The 17,630-nt window shown below is 29.9% G+C and overlaps 2 protein-coding genes across 3 annotated transcripts; both read right to left on the bottom strand.

Moving 5' to 3' along the window:
- Window positions 1-231: 231 nt before the first annotated feature.
- On the bottom strand, window positions 232-1,327 carry LOC111008452 (uncharacterized). The gene is made up of 3 exons (XM_088122547.1): window positions 734-1,327; window positions 525-620; window positions 232-438 (listed from the first exon to the last, which is right to left on the bottom strand). Exons 1-3 carry the CDS (start codon window positions 1,325-1,327, stop codon window positions 232-234), a joined length of 897 nt encoding a protein of 298 aa, XP_087978673.1.
- Window positions 1,328-2,969: 1,642 nt separating this feature from the next.
- Window positions 2,970-7,744, bottom strand: LOC111008451 (gamma-glutamyl peptidase 5). 2 transcript variants are annotated; one of them, XM_022281166.2, is made up of 4 exons: window positions 7,293-7,744; window positions 3,636-3,788; window positions 3,385-3,552; window positions 2,970-3,281 (listed from the first exon to the last, which is right to left on the bottom strand). In XM_022281166.2, exons 1-4 carry the CDS (start codon window positions 7,599-7,601, stop codon window positions 3,159-3,161), a joined length of 753 nt encoding a protein of 250 aa, XP_022136858.1. In that variant the 5' UTR covers window positions 7,602-7,744; the 3' UTR covers window positions 2,970-3,158. The 2 variants fall into 2 exon arrangements, with proteins under 2 accessions (XP_022136858.1, XP_022136859.1); XM_022281167.2 differs by lacking the exon at window positions 3,636-3,788.
- Window positions 7,745-17,630: the final 9,886 nt, after the last annotated feature.

The following is a 17,630-nucleotide window of genomic DNA, read 5'->3' as shown; positions in this document are numbered from 1 at the left end:
AAATCCCACAGTCGCCACCGCCAATCTGCTGTGGAGCTGACTTAACTCGTTGAATCCGCCATGGTTGGATCGGTAGATTGGGTCGGACTTTCATAACATCACATTTGAAGAGCATTACTGGGATGATGGTGTGCATTACCTTCAAATGATCCTCTATAGCATGATCCGTGGTCATTGAATTCAAGGAGTCCCATACTACGATCTCGCCTTCCTCGAGGTCGATACATACCATTACCCAGTGCTTGCCCCTATGTTAAATGGGAGATATATGGCGTCCACTTCCATCCACCTCAAAGGATAGTCCATATGAGTGCCGTCAGTATAACCCATGATGCTCTTGTCACTCCCGTCACAATCGTACTCGACCGCTACTTTTGAAGGCAATGAACTATCAGATTGCATGCATGCATATAGACCATCCTTACGTCTGAAGTAGTTCTATAACGTCAAACTTAACCCAATGAGTCATCAACCTATGCACTATGACCAATTTAAAGTTAGTGGATAGGCATGAACACACGTACCGCAAGAACTAGATCGCCAGTTGTGAACTTCCGAGAACATAGGTCAGGCCGCTGCTCTAGCTTCTTCCGCACTAACATGAATAGCTCATCGACGACCTATGAATAGTACCCAATTTATAAACATGAACGTATACATATTTACTACATTTAGTGTGGTTAATGACCACTTACCTCGGCTGTGCACCAGTTACCTGGCCTCAATAGGTTGCGGAACCAGGCTTTATTCCTGATGGAGTATGCGGTCTTTCGTACTTCACGCTTCCGAAGTCATCTACTATTCCAAGCAGACTACTGTCGTACTTCACGCTTCTTTCTCGCCCGTAAAGTATAAATTCAACAAAGTATACAATTGAGACCTTCACCGCATCCCAATCATCCTCAAAACGAAGCACTTCATACTTCTTCTCAAACTCAGCCAAGGTTAGGTCTACATTATCATCGAAGTACAGGGCCCTAAGCCTACGAGGATAGGTGTCCTTCATAACGGTGACTGTCGAATATTTTAGGCCGCTAATTAAATCAAATTCTCTCCGTCCAAAGGACACCTTACTACCAAACAAGTTAAAACTCATGGTGTCCTTACGACTCTCATTTACCTCCCTAAGCAGTAGACAATGAATTAGTGGCCCGTTAAAGACGAGATCCACATCAAGCAAATGCCCAACTGTAGTCTTCCTAAATAAACGAAGCTGACCAGGGGTAAGTTTCTTCTTAATAGCCTTGGATATCTTTGCTAGGTGCGATAGACAGGTCAGCTGGGACGAGACATACAGCGCGAGAGGGATCTTCGGTACCAAATCCATTACCTATAAGTAAATACACATAAACATTTACACTCAGATTCAAACCATCAAGTTTACACTAAACTAAACCATATATGGTCAGAAATGAACACTGTTTAATAACTCACTAAATAATTCGGGCAAAACATATATTACTGTTAATAAAGTTTACAGTCTATAATTTTCCTCGGGCACAACCTCGGGTAAGATCGGGCCCGAGAAATTTCACAGAATATAGACTACACAAAAATATGTAAAGTCGCTCAACGTTTGTAAGCTTCTGTCATTTTTCTCGGATTGACCTCGGACGAGGTTATGCCCGATGTATTCAGCATAGTCTCAACCTCGAGGTTCCTCGAGGTTGGATTTCTTTCAAATACCTCGGGCTCAACCTCGCCCGAGGTCAACCCAAGGTACTTGAAAGAAATCCAACCTCGAGCTTACCTCGAGGAACCTCGAGGTTCAGCCTCAAGCATCTGACGAATACCTCGAGATCGACCCGAGAAAAATGACAGAGCTCTCCTCCTTCTTCAACCTCCCAACACACTTAGAACGGTTCCCTCCCACATACCTCAAAACTCAATTTCAGCTCAAAAATCAATTTCAACAGAACAACAATGAAGGAAAAACCCACAAGTAATGGAACGAACAAAATAAAGTAAAATCGGACAGCGAAATCACTCATTCATGTACATGATCAACAAGGTACAGTGTTGGTGTTCAAGAATCAATGGAAAAAAACTCATTCAACATGAAAAAACGTAGCCCTAACCCGACAGAACAGTGGAAAAATTGAACTTACCTCGAGCGATTTCGAACGGAGACGGAGCGGGAGAAGATGACTCACGCGAACGGAGAAGGAGAAGACGACTCACGCAAACGGAAAAGGAGAAGACGAACGGAGAAGGAGAAGACGAACGACGACTGAAAACGGAGAGAAATTGGGGAAAGTTAGAACGGTTCAATTTTTTGAACGAAGGGTACTATAGTAATTTCGCTACCTATAAAAATTAATTTAATATTCAAGTGGGTCATTAGGGCACAATAAAAGGAAGAGGCTCATTTGAGCATTCCACAAACTTTTGAAGGTCATTTGACTCAATTTCCCGGAGACTTGCTTAACCTATCAATTTCATATTTTTTTTCAGTTAAATGATTGAGTGGAAAATGAATGAAAATAAATAAAATAATTTTTAATTTAAATTACAAGTTTAATCATCCTCGACGGATAGTTTTCTAAACTTTTAATTTTGTATCTAATAAGTTTTCGTTCTATAATCAACTAAATGAAGAACCTCGTCCATATTTTATATAGTTCATCAAATGTCTCTCTTAACCTATCTAAAATAGGTTAGGAAAGTTTTAAAGACATTATTCTTTTTAGTACACGTAGAGTGGGAGATCGAACTAAAAACCTTGCCAATTACCGTTGAACTACATTCGTTTTGGCAAGGACATTATTATTTACACTCTAAAAATTAATTAGCTGGTTCTTCTAAGTTTACTTTTCTCGGATTTTAATCCAAATAATTCCTTAAAATTTTAAATTATATGTTTCTTTGTAGCTTGTTGAAGATCTTTGCTCAGTTCTAGTTTAATTTGTTAATTAAGTCTCTTACTTATTGAATAATCTTCAGTTTTTTCCTTGTTGAAAAACTTTAGCTCTTCGAAGATATTTTAGTCTTTGAATTTAGTCTTCAAAAAGTCTTTCGATATTCAAGTAATATGCTTAGCACCAAATTAAAAAAAAAAAATTGTGATTCACCCAACTTCCTAATCAAAGTGCTTAATTTTTAATCCTAATTTCTTCATTAATTATCTTTCCTATACAAAATACTCTCTCTCTCTCCATCTAAAATGTAATCTTATTATCATGAGAGGCTCCCTTGAGAAAGTTGATGCAGAGCCTTTTCCATGCCTCTCTGCTTGGCTCTCCTTCTTCCACTTTAACCTTCAACTCCTTGGCATATGTTTCCTATAAACCAATTTAATTAATTACACAATTAAAAAAAAAAACTAATCCATTTTATAACCATTTAGTCCTTAAATATTATAGAGATTTAATTTTTAGTCCATACCATGATGAAATTACGTTGAACGAGACGATCAATCAGATGGAGAAGAATGTCCATGGTATACTCTGGATGTCCTTGGATGCCCATCATGTGGTCCCCGTATTTGAACATCTCGATCCCCGTCTTTTCTGACCATCCGATCACTTCCGCTTTAGGTGGAAGCTCGCGGACCTACAAAACATTTCGTACATCACACCCCATCAAATCATTACCATAAGCAATTATGTCTTGTGAGTTGAGTTTATTTAATGAACCTCGTCTCGGTGACATTCAATCACCGACAACATTGAAGGGATCTTGAAAGATGAGAAGACTTTGGATGACGGGGACATGTGTACGGTCCTGATTCCGATGTCCCAGCCAGATAGGGCCCTACCAGTCTTTCCACCCAATGCACGACATAACACCTAGACACACCATCAACCTTCTATTCAATTTTCCCCACTTATAATTAAAAAATGTTTAATAAGAATAAATTTGTAAACCGTGCAATTCATTTATAAGTTTATTTATTAACTATCTAAATTTTAATTTGTTGTGAATTGACTAATTGTAAAAAGTTAATTTAAATTTATCTACAAGTCACACCATGAAAATTTTGGAATTATTTATTCCTAATTATATAAAAAACAATAAAAAAAAACTTTTGACAAACGAACCCATAGCTTTCAAGCATTTATAATGGTATATTTTCATATAAAGAAATATTAAATATTTAAACATTTAATAGCATAGAATTCACGGTCCAAAAACATCAAGAGCGCCAACTATTTTTCCTTTTTTTTTCTGAACATGAAAACAAAATTTCGATAGTACCCAAAAATACCTTTATATATAAGAAGGGTATTTTAGGTATTACGATAATTATATATCACCATCATCCTACGTGGAGTCATTAAAGTCACCAACTTCACCACGTGATGCAATGAAGCACACATCACGACATGTTCATCCTCCATTCCTGGTCTCCGATATGACGTGGCACCAAATATCCATCGTCCAAAAATTAATATCCAAAAAAACTATATTTCCACACCATAATTTATTTACCGGTAATATTTATCAGTATAAGTTTAACTCAACAGTAATTCTACCTATGTCTATTAAGAAATATTGAGTTCGAATCCCCAATTCTAATTGTTGTATTCATGAAATAAAAAATTTTAACAATGTGCTTTTTTTTAAATAATCTATACTCTCTCTTTTAATTGTCAATTTTTAAATAGCGGTAATAATTAGTATGAGATACCACCAATTATTAAGCATGTAATATTATTTTTTATCTAATGATAAAAGAAATATTGGACCAGTCAAGTTATTCCTGTGAATTCCCAAATATGCATTTCTAAATATGAGTAGAAGAACCATAAATAAACATTTACGGTACAAATTTTTTCCCTAAAATAAAAGCTAAAAGCTCTTATAAAAAAAGAGGCTTAATTTTGCTTGTGGATCTAGATATTGGAAAAATAAAAAGTTTCAACCAAAGATTTTTAACAATGATATAAAGCATACCTTTATATATCTATATTATTACAAGGCCTCTCTCTCTCTAAATATATTTATTTAATTGCATAGTCTAGCACTTCACTAAACCAAATAATTAAATGCATTTTTATTGGTCAATATTTGGCTTAGCTTTTGTGAATGCAATGTGTGCAAAAAAAGCTACACCTACCCTCATTGGGGAAATGACCCATGATCCACCACATGTTCATGTCTAATAATTATTTATTTTTCTAAGATATTTAAAACATTTTCACTACCTTTTTGTCTAATCAAAGAATGTATCCATACATGGGGTTTTGTTTGCAAAATATTTTGAAGAAGTATCATGGGTTTGTGATTCAAGACTAAAATGATTGTTCAAACACAGAGAAATAAGCTTTATTTAATAATATTGTAAATCGAATAAATAAATGAAGATTTCAACCTATAATCTACCAAAGAAAAGTGGCTAAAGCCTTATGACTATACTCTTTATGAGCAAGGACTAATTTTAAATTAATTTTTATTTCGTTTTTGTATTCTTTCTAGAAGTAGAAAAAGTAGTGTATTTCGTCTATTATGATTAAACTAAATGTGACTGATCTCTACTCAAACAATATTGTTTTTTACGAATAATATAATTAAAATATATTGTCTTCTTTTAATAAAAATCTATAATTATGAATATTTGAACTAATTTTAACAACATGAATATAATTCAAATGCATCTACTCATCCTCTCCGGTTCGAAAATTTAAATCTTCATGTCTACATTTGTGTACTAAAAAATAGGGGTTTTCAAAAAATCTAACAACTTGACGAATCCAACCCAAACCATAAGGGTTGGGTTGGGTTAGATGAAGTCTTGAGTTGGGTTGGATTGGATTCTGAGTTCAACTTTTAAAAAATTGGGTCAATCCAATCCAATCCAAATTTATGCATATATGTGTATTTTTTAATTAATTAATTATGTGTATATATATGTTTATCTTCAATGTCAACCGTCCATTTTTAGTTTTAATCCTAAACCTTCATTTAAGATTTTCATATTATCTTTTTTCATTTATATCTTAATATCATTCGTCTATGTAGTTTTATTCTTAACTCTTCGTTGTCGCGTTACTTAAAAATTAAAAATTATAAAAAAAAAACACAACCGAATAACAAAAGTACCCAACCAAACCCGAAAAATGTTGGGTTGGGTTTGGTTGAGTTGACCATCCAATTCAAACCCAACAGTTCCTATATATGATTCGGGTTGGTCCCAAAATCCCTCCTAACCAGACCCAACCCAATATAACCTGTGAACACCTTTCATGACCTCTTGGTCAAAAATAGGTGCCAGATATAAGTGTCTTAACCACTTGAGCTATGCTCATTTTGACAACTTACCCATTACTAATATTTTACCAATTCAACAATATTTAGATCATACTTTTAGATATATATCCTTTTGGTTGTAGCATTTGTTGCTAAGTTTAAATACTCATGTAGCTATCTAATATTATGATGAGTTATTTTCACCAATATTTTTATAGTTTGATTTTGAATTAGTTTATTGGCTAAATTTTGTATAATATTAAACTCGATTTCATTTTGACGAATTATTAATTTTGTCATTCATTAAAATTTGAAGTTTGATTCCACGAAATTAAAAATTAAAAATTAAAAACATTTTTTATAGAAGACTAAAATAATTAGAAAAAAAAAAGGTGCCCCGATCAATTTGTGGAAAAGCACTGTGACTGCGCTTGTACTATACAGTGTACTCAACAAAACAAACACCACAGTCCATTTTCAGCTTAGCGACTTTCCTCGAATAAATAAAAAAATAATATATACACACACACGCACACAATTTTCTCCCACCAGATCTCTTGTCGTACACTAAGAAATGTCATCGGACCAATAAAAGTTTGACAACTTGAATTTAACCTATTTAATTAATATATTTATCTTCATTGAATTTAAATCTCCACCATCACAATATCGGTGTATTGTAATAAAAAGAATTGACAATTGAAAAAAAAAAAGAAAAAAACCTTTTTGCACTTCTCTAAAACAAGAAATAGATGCTAAAAACAATTTTCTTCTTCCCCAACTCCATTTTCCGTATGTTTCCCGAGAAAAACAAAAAACACTAATTACCCCATCGAATTTCCCATTTTATATAATTACTTCTAATAACTCTTCCATTAAAACCATAAATGATAATTTTGCGAAAACTTCAAAGCGAACCTATAAAATCCCATTCCCATTTCTATGACCTTTTATTTGCCTTCTCTTTTTATAAGATAAAAGCATAGGTTAAAACTAAAACTCAACTAACTTAATTTAGCTCGTTAAGATATTATTTTCTAGAAAATAAAAAAATAAAATTATATTAAAATTTAGGGACTAAATAAATATGAGAAATTACTGACCTGATGACCGAAGCAAATTCCGAGGACTTTCTTGTTCAAGGCATTCAATTTCTTCAAGAGGAGGAGGAGGTCACAGATCCAAGCGTCATTAGCGTCTGCGTCGCTGCAGCTGCCGGTGATGACGAAGCCGTCGTAGATTCCGACGTCATCGTCGTCGGGAAACTCGCCGTCGGCGACCCGATACGCGTCCCACGTCTCCCCTTCCTCCCCCAGCATTCTGACGAAAACCCCAAAATACCCTCCGTACTTCTTCTTCACGTACTCCGAGTCCTCCGCGCATAGCAGCACCGCAAATCTCTTCCCGCCCATCTCGCCGGAAGCTTTTTCCGGCCGCCGTTCGTTTCCGGTTTTAGAGAGAGAAACAGGGCCGGGGGGACCACCGGAGAGAGGAGAGAGAAAGAGAGGGGTGGGTTAACAGATGGGTTTTTGTTGCATGTTTTATGGAGGTGAAAGCTGTGTGCAATGCATTATAAAGACATGGAGTTACGAAAGAGGGCTTGTTTGTTCTGCCATTTACGGTTATGCCCCGAGCTGAGCTGGAGCCATATTGTAATGACTCCCTTTACTACCTAACCTTTCTATTAATAATAATAATAATAAAATTCGGAAACCGACGGATCCAATAAATTCCATAATTTTTGAATAAGAATAATACCTTTTATGATTATCCCGCACATTTTGTACTAATTACCACAAAAATGTGTAAAATCAGATTGTTTTTTTTTTCCTTTTTATGTATTTCAAAAAGATAAAGAATTAAATATATACTTTTTTATGTTTTATATATTTAAATATATACTTTTTCTAATATAAAAGGTATACATTTATATTTATTTATTAGTTATTAATTCAGTTTACTAATGGTAATTAGTATAGATATACCAAATAATTCCTAATATTTTTAAGTAATTTTTTAAATTGGACACTCTTTTTTTGTTTACTTTATATGCATGCATACGTATATATTTATTTATCTGTTATTAATTAATTTGAATTATGGCTATTATATCAAATATATTAAAAATCCCTAATCTTTTTTTTTTCTCAAATCGGACACTTTTAACTTTAATTTTAGTTGGTCAATCTAGACACTTATATCCAACCAAAAAATGTTTGTGTTCGAATTTCACCCACATGTTGTACTAAAAGGAACTTGTGTATTAAAAATTTTCAATTAAGATATTTCATAAATAAATTATTAAAATGTGTCCATAAAAATTGATGTACTATTAAATTAATTAATTTTTTATTGTATATTTAGATATGTGAAACATGTTTTTATTTTTATATAAGAAAGTGAACTTATCATCCTAATATTACTTGACACGTGAAACTCAATCTACTCGTTGGTAAAATTTAGCTTACTCATCAACGAAATCTACTTTTTCTAAGTTTTTTTTAATACAACAATTAGGGGTGGAGTCGAACTCATGATCTTTTGGTCGAAGACACGTGTCAATTACTGCTGAGCTAATTAGTCCATATTCACTACTTTTTCTGAGTATTATACCTATTTATTTAAATATTTTTAATCAAAATTTTACTATTATGAAACATTAATGATTAGTAGTAAGTGGACAATATGACATTGAAATATGTTTAATCGAAAAATTCTTTATATTTTAATTTATTGAAATAATAGACATGTGTACCCATAAAATCTAAGTGTCTACTCTAACATGTAGTTATAATTTGCACATAATTTTTTTAAATGACATAAATTTAATATATATTTTATTTTTTTTTTATTACAAATAATATCAATTTGACTTTTATCATTATGCCTAATATTATATTCAAATTTAAATTTGATTTTGATGGTGTTATTTTTGTACAATTTTAAATTTTTTTTATATCTCAAAGTGCATATTTATATTATTCCATTTATATAAATGCATCAATTATTTATCCGACTCAAAATTATTTCCTACTATAGAAAATGGGTCCACTAAAAAGGTACTATTAAACTAACAACAGACAACTTCATACAAAAAAAATCTTTAAAAATTTAAACATCATTTTTCCTTTAACACTTATTGATATAATAATTTAATAAAAAAAGGTCAATATATCAATTAGATAGAAACATTTAAAATGTTAGAGAAAAATTAGTAGAGAGAGAGAGAGACGAAATTAGAAAATGACAAATATTAGGAACAAAATTACATATTTAGCATTTTGAAGTATTATTTCCACATTATCATTAATTGAAAAGATATTTTTTTATTTACTATTTCTTCTATTTTCACTCTTTTCCATTTCCATCCACTTCAAAAAGCACAAATATAGATTTTTGAATAAAGAGGAGATAAAATGAAATTGGCAAGGCTATCAAAAATAAATATGGCAAAATTTAGAAGAATATCTCCAATATCACCTTTATAACTTTTATCCTTATTTGTATTATTTTTTTTAAGCTCCTCATTTTTAATTCACATCCGAAATATTAATTGTTAAATTTGTAAAAAAGAATAAAAGTCATATTCATCCCTCTAAACTAAGACAGACATGGAAATCTGAAATTAAAAAGAACTTTATTTATTTATTCATTTTTCATCAAATAAAAACTGCATTACAAATTTTTTCAGTTCAATTAATTGAAAAAAAGTGTGAACCAGTATTTTAAATATCGATATCGATGGAAATGCCGAGGTCTCAATTTCATGCAAATATCGATAAAATGTTGATGTCAATAGATATTTCTGTAAAAGTTAAAAAAATTAAAAAGATTGTAAAAAATATTTAAATTAACAACTAAACATTTTTCTATTTCTAAATTGGTTAAAAATAATTAATATTATATATATATATATTAGTGACATTTTGTTGATATTTTTTATATTTTGTCGATTTTCTTGTACTATGATGTAAATGTTGATTTACCCCTCATGTCGATGTCGAACCCATAGAAACATGATAGGTAGATGAAAATGTCAACGTGTTGACGGATATTTAAAACGATGATGTGAACACAGTAAAATACTATTTATAATTTTATTCAAAAAAGGTACCGGCGGAGAAAGGTGATGGGGTGGGGAATTTATCCTAGTCCATATATCCAAAAAGAAGAAATATTAATATAATATGAACATAACTCAATGGTAATTACTAATTAACATGTATTCCTTCTTCGAGGTCGGAGATTCGATCTCGAGGAAAATTTCTTAGAAAATAAAGAAAATTTCATTATTTTGTTTAAAAGAATGAGCTATTTTGAACCATTATTTTCAAAATTGTTTTTGAAGACAATTTTTTTTAATTTGTCCCTTGTATTTCTTGTTTTAAAAATATTAAAATAAAATTGACTCACAAATCAAAGCGATTCATCTACTTCACATACAGTGTCAATATCAAACTGAAATTATTTGGCTTTTAAAAGAATTTTGGCAGATGATGGAAGATATAGAAATAGTTTCAATGAGACATATCAGTCGAAAAGCAAATAAGGTGGCCCATGGTTTAGCCAGACGAGCGATGGAAAACGATTTGAGGGAAGAGTGGAGTTGTCAAACTTCCTCGTAGCTGGACAATTTAATTTTTTCGAAATTTGTTTTATGTTGAGTTATTTTCTTCTTATTTCCTAAAAAAAAAAGAGAGTCATCTTAAATATTTGAGTGGTGCCCGATAAGGAACTACCAAACCCATATTTTACAAAAATAGAAAACGCAAAACAAAAACACCACCCAACGAAATCTCTAAGTACCTGATTGATAACCCATTTTGTACTCCTACTTTGATTTTAAAAATTAAACTTATAAACGCTACTTCCACCTATACTTTCACCTATTTATTTCTTTGTTTTGTAATTTCTATTTTTTAAAAAGAATATAGATTTTAAAAACTTGTTTTTATTTTTGAAATTTGGCTATGAATTAAGTCAAACATTGTAGACACCGTTATTGTTCCGACTAACTTTTTAAATTATTTTTTTATTTATTATTAATTTTTTTAAAAAAATTACTTTATTATTGGTTATAAGCTAAAGTTTAAATAAAATTAAAAAAAATAGATTTTGTTTTAAAGATTTTGATTTTATTAATAATAAAAATTAAAAAAATAAAGATTTTATGTTAAACAAATGGGTTCATTTTTAACAGAATTGATCTTTCCCTACGTGGTGTCTCCTACCTTCCCTTTCCTTTTTTTTCTCAATAGTTTTACTCGACTCACACATGTTTCTGCTATTTTTTTTTTGTATTTAAAGGGCACACAACACACACAAAACCATACATGACAGAGACTTAGAAACCCATCACTATCTTCTCCTCTCCATCTCTAAAACTCATCTTTTTCCTCAATAACCACCAATTAATCTCTTCTCCTTTCTTATCCCACCATCACCACCTTTTCTCATTCATACCCACAATATCCGACGACGCAAGGGAGCCGCGTGAACGACATAACAACAACAACCTTCTTCACAAGAATTTTTCTTTTAAATAAGGGAAAATAGGCTTTGGATAATTTGAAACAGATTGTTTTGTTTCTTACAAAAAAAATTTCTTTTTTAGAAAAAATGTTTTTTTAAGGAATTTTTTTTTTTTACTTTTTTGAAAAGAAAATACTTTTAATAAGAAACCATTTTTTTAAGATACAAAAAATCTTCTAAATTAATTTTAAATAAGTTTTTGAAGATAAAATAAGGATTTTGATATTTTAAAATTTGTTTTAAAATAAAAAAAGTTTTTCTTTTTCTAATAACGGAGAGTTTTTTTTAATGAAATAAATATTAAACTTAATTTTATTTTAATAGAAGATTTTACTTTAAAATTTTGGTTAAAATACGTTAAAAAAATAGGATTTTTATAAAATAAATTTTGTTTAAAAAAATTTGGATTCTTTTAAATTTGGATTCAAAGTTTAAGAGATAGTTTTTATTTAAAAGCAATTTTTTTTAATAAGGTTTACTTTTTTTTTGTGTCAACTTTGTTTTATTTTTTAATTAAGGAGATAAAAACATAGTCTTTTAGAATAAAATCTCATTTTTTTTAAATAGTTTGGTGGTTATGGTTTTGAAAAGAATCTTAACAAAAAAAAAAAATCAGTTTTTTAGCAAATAAGTTTTGTTAAAGTAAATTTGATTTTATTTTTAAATAAAAGTTTTTTTTTCTTTTAAATAATCTTGTTAATTTTGAAATAAAAAAAAGTTATTTATTTTTTGTTTTAATTTAACAAAATTCGTAGGGTTTTTTTTAATTTAAAAAAATAAATTAAAACTTTTGTTTTTGTAAAAGAATACAATGTTTACATCTTAGGATGAGGTTTGGTTTTTTAATGTACATGACCCAAGTTAGACCCTAAAAGGTTGTGAGGAAATCAACATAATTTTTAAAAACTAAAAACGAAAATGGTAATATCTTTTTTTTTAAGTACAACATGTCGGGATGGGGGATCGAACTCACAACCTCTTGATTGGAGATATATACTAGTTAGCGCTGAGCTATGCTTGCTTTGACACGAAATGGTAATATCAAATAGGACTGAATCATTTTTTTAATGATTTACTTTAAAAAAAAGAAAAAGGTAGCAAATGAATCTGACTGCATAATTGGGTAAGATTGATCAAAGGATTGAATATGATTCATCATCTTTAACAAAATTAGGGTTTTTGAAATCCAACACAACACTCTTTCCTCTATCTCTTTTTGACCCATAAATGACCATTTTGATTTGGCAATCCCTAATTGTAAGCCATTTTATGGGCAAAGTGCATTACACGATTGCCCAATATCATGCTGGTTTTCCAATCAAACAATCTATCTTGTGATACTATGACACTCAATCATCTACTCTCTTTTCTCCTTTTATTATGGATTTCAAAGTTTTCACCTTTTTTTTAGTTATATCTATTATCTAACTGAGAATATAGTATAATTAATGATAAGGGTTTGATATCTAATTTAATTACTAATGTTGTTAGAGGCGACGAGGCTTTACAAGTTGCAATTGTGGGACCTTTCGGGGTCTTCATTGCATTTCGTACATATTCGCGTCTCTCCAATAAGCTAAAGAGTCTTTTAGGGCTCGTTTGATAATGTTTCCGTTTGTTGTTTCTCGTTTCCAATTTTCTTAAGAAATCAAAGTATTTTACAACTAACTTTGTTTCTTATTTCTCTTTTTTTGGGAACATTCTCACAGTTGTATAGAAATTTTGGGAACAATCAAAACAAGTTTCTCCCCCGTTTCCAATTTGTTCCAAAACATAAATAAAAACATTGTTTTATCATACTTAAATTCTTGGAGATTGAAATCATGCCACATATTTTCCTTCATTAAAAATAAAGAAACAAAAATAAGAAACAAGAACGTTATCAAACGAGCCCTTAGTACGTTTTCTTGATTGGCTCCAAACGAGCCCTTAGAAATGACGTAGATGTTGCATTATTTGAAATGAAAGTTAGTGTTAGGGTGTAGCGTTACCCCTAATAATGATGAGTTTTGAAAGTGTTAATTACAAGACATGTTCATGTAGTGTGGGCATTGTATCATGGAGTTGTGGGTCGTTTTGTTCATGTAGCTAGGAAAGTGTAATTGGTGCTATTAGACTTGATGAGAAAATGGACTAAATCGAACGGATTATGGTTTGTATATCGCAAAATTCATTGTTTATCCTCTCTAGTTACTTCTCCATTGCTTCGTCGAGATCGTTCAATATTCTTATAATGCTATTCAATGTTTCTTTTTTTTAATCAAAGAAACATTTCATTAAAAAAAAAGGATCACTAAGGGTTACATCAGAAAAGTGGTGACAACACACCACAAACATAAGCCACAAAGGATAACAACTATCTCAAATGACAGATTAACGTGGCCAATAAAACAGGTTTTTTGAACAAATTTTAGCTCACTAACACTTCCTCCAAAGTCACAACATTTCCAAACTCATTTAATGATTTCGGGGGAGATTTATCAATTAAATGAGGGATCTTAGCTTTTCAATTATGACACCCCTGTTTAGGATTTGAAGAGAAATAATTGCCTCCAAATTAAGTTGCCTTATTCTCTACCATGACATGTAAGGAAAAGATTAGACAAATTTTCCAAATCAGGCTGGATATATACTATATAACTACCCGTAGTTAATGGGTAAATTTTTGTCTTAAGAGGATTTTTTGGCTGCATGCATTCATCACTTCTCTAGCAATCTTTTTTGTTAATTTATGTGCTCTTTCTTCCTTATCAATCTCTAATAAATAAATAAATAAATATATATGGCTCTAGATTATATATAGTTTGATTTATTGTGTGGACTAAATATTTTCAATCAAGTCTTTACAATTAGTAAATATAAAAGGAATAATGATGTGAAAATTTAAAAATTATTTTTTTTAATGAGGTGGCCAACAATGGTTAAAATAGTTGTATTTTTAATGAGTTTACATGTTCAACAACAACACAATCAACCTTCAAAAATAGGGGTAATTAGTAATTATGAGATAAAAAATTATGCTTGAACATGTCCAACTCATGACATTAAACATAAAATTTAATTTTTAAAGAGACGAAATTATATATTTTGCCTATTATGTGAAGGAGAAATTCATGTATAACATGCATATAGTTCAGCTCGTTAAGGTACTTATCTCTGACAAAAAAGTGGTGAGTTTGAATTCTCATCACAATGTTGTATTCAAAGAAAAAAAAAGGAAAAAAAAGGAAATTCACGCATAATTTCTCTTAATTTTCTTGTGGTAAACTTAGAGAATAAATCTTATTGATGTTAATTTACAAAATTAAATACTACGGAAAATGAATCTAAAAACTTATTTTTTTCTAAAGAGTCAACGGTACTAGTCTACATAGATCCAATAAGGTCTCATTCTTGAACATATGTTGTAGAAAAAGAATTATCTTCATCTTTTTTTCTTTTCACTTCAATTATTTTGAAATAAATATAATAGCAGTGAGATAGCATAAAGATGGGTAAATATGATAATTATAAGGGAAATTGTATTGGGAAGCTAAACTTTTATACATATTTACAAAAATGTCAACCACTTTTGTATTTTGTAAATATGGTAAAATATTTGAATTTTTATTTTTGGAATTTTTATTATTCCAGTTTTACCCTTATGATATCTGATATACACTCAATGTATATCTGACATAATGGATCTATATCTGATATACGCCTGATGGATGTATATCTGATTTACGCCTGATATATCTCTGATATACTTCCGATCTACATCTAATGTACATCCGATCTATGTCTGATATACATCAGATGTACGTATTATACATCTAATTTATTTCTAATTTATGATATACTAAATATATTTGTAATGATATACCTATGTATATCTTATCTGATATATATTTGATGTATCTCTGATGTAAATTTTACGTTCATCTGATGTATATCACAGATTCATCAATGTTAGATATCAATAGATATCATGGTTATATCAATGGTAAATTAGAGACGTATTAAGTATATATCATGGATTCATCAAAGTTATATCAGTGGTAAATCATATAATCATATGAGAAGTTATATTAGTAGATATTATAGTTATATAAGTGGTAACTTAAAACATATCAGGTATATATCATAGATATATAAGTGTTATATCAGCATGGTAAATCAATGGTAAATTATATAATCATATAAGAACTTATATCGGTAGAAATATAGTTATATTATACGTATATCAGTGGTAAACCATATTAGAAGTTATATTGGCAGATATCATAGACATATCAGAAGTAAATCAACTGTATATCAGTATTATATCAGTGGTATATCAAAGACATATCAATAATATATTACACATATATTAGTGGTAAATCAATAAATAGTAAATAATATAATCATATAACAAGATATATTAGTATATATCATAGTTATATCAATGATATATCAGTTGTATATCAGTAGTAAATCAGATGTATATCAGTAGTAAATCAGATGTATATCAAGTATATATCAGAGATATATATATATATATCAGTGCTATATAAATGGTATATCAATGTTACGAGGGTAAATTTGACATTTTATTATTAGACCTTCATTCTAAAAATTTTGTTATACTTGCAAATCTAAAATGTAGATGCTAAATTCGTTATTTCCTTAAATTTTTTTGTCATATTTGTAACTACCCCTAATTATAATGTTCCTATCGAATTGATGAATATGTTTAAACTAATTTTGAATATGCTTTATGAGAAATAGCTAGATTGTTATGCATTAATTTAGCATTTAAATTTTTTTTTATTTGATGGAATTGGAAAAATCTCTTTAGGTGAGAAAATTATTTAGATGGTGACTATAGAGATTAGTTCTCTTTTGTTAGACTTAATGTCTCCAAAGTTAATTTATTGTGGAAATTATGTTGCCTTGTTGTGCAACTAGAAATTTTTTAAATATAGGTATGTATATTGATTTTCTTCTAATTTCCATCTTTCTAGTATTTATGTATATTAGTGCTATATGTGTATGCGCTGTCTAAAGTTTATTGAACTCATTCACTAGAATTTTCTAGGAATAAATCCAATAGTTTTTTTAACTTAAAAATATTAAGGGTTAGTATTCCATCTAGATTATATTTCTTCATTTCAATATTCACTGGATTCAGTAAATATTTATTTGGCTGTACAGTTTTTAAAATTGTTCCCAAGTTCTGTGATCCAAATGGTGGAAATTTTGAAAGATAAGTTTTTATGTTTTCAAATGCAGAATTAAATTAAAAAAAATATAAAACAATTTTGATAAATATACTATTTTTTCAGGTTATAAATCCATTTCATTTTTTAACTTCTAAAAAATATAAAATATAACCTATTATAAATTATATAACGTTCTAAAATAATATATTCCAAAAATTTATAACATTTAGGGTAATAAATTAACTAATATTTATTTTAGATTGAACTAAATATTTAGTTGTTAACTCGTGCTGGTTTACAAATATATTTCTATGAAAACATGAAATACAATCTTTTTTTTTCTTTTTTTTTTATTGAATCCCTTGCTTTCATATACCAACCAAACACACTCTGTAAACCACTTCAACTTCTCTCTCCACCCCATTCTATACCTAAAAAAGAATGAAAAGGGAAAGAAAAAAGAAAAAAGAAGTTAGTCCGACTAAATTTAAATAATAAGAGATTCAGACGGACGTTATACCTGAACGAGAGTAGTGTGATAAAAAATAAAAAAAAAAGAAATCTCCCACACATATTAACTTTTGGTGGCGTGTAGCAAAACCACACAAATATTTTGCTTTATTTTGTCAAAGAAGTGATGGCATGGAAAATAATAAGTGGAGATTCCATTGCTTGTTGAAACAACAAAAAAATTGTGTCAATATATGACATGATCTACAATGTTTT

Source organism: Momordica charantia, assembly GCF_013281855.1.
Source record: "Momordica charantia cultivar OHB3-1 chromosome 4 unlocalized genomic scaffold, Mcharantia_2.0 BLBB01000004.1, whole genome shotgun sequence".
NCBI classification, from domain to species: domain Eukaryota; kingdom Viridiplantae; phylum Streptophyta; class Magnoliopsida; order Cucurbitales; family Cucurbitaceae; genus Momordica; species Momordica charantia.
Note: the sequence above shows the minus strand (reverse complement) of the source record. Positions and strands in the feature narration are given on the sequence as shown.

Coding starts and splice junctions, on each gene's coding strand:
- LOC111008452 (XM_088122547.1), bottom strand. CDS start 1,327: ATGGATTTGGTACCGAAGATCCCTCTCGCGCTGTATGTCTCGTCCCAG. Junction 621..733: donor CAGGAATAAAGCCTGGTTCC/GCAACCTATTGA, acceptor TACTATTCATAG/GTCGTCGATGAGCTATTCAT. Junction 439..524: donor CTGGCGATCTAGTTCTTGCG/GTACGTGTGTTC, acceptor TTGACGTTATAG/AACTACTTCAGACGTAAGGA.
- LOC111008451 (XM_022281166.2), bottom strand. CDS start 7,601: ATGGGCGGGAAGAGATTTGCGGTGCTGCTATGCGCGGAGGACTCGGAG. Junction 3,789..7,292: donor GAATTTGCTTCGGTCATCAG/GTCAGTAATTTC, acceptor TGGTGTGTCTAG/GTGTTATGTCGTGCATTGGG. Junction 3,553..3,635: donor TTGAATGTCACCGAGACGAG/GTTCATTAAATA, acceptor AATGTTTTGTAG/GTCCGCGAGCTTCCACCTAA.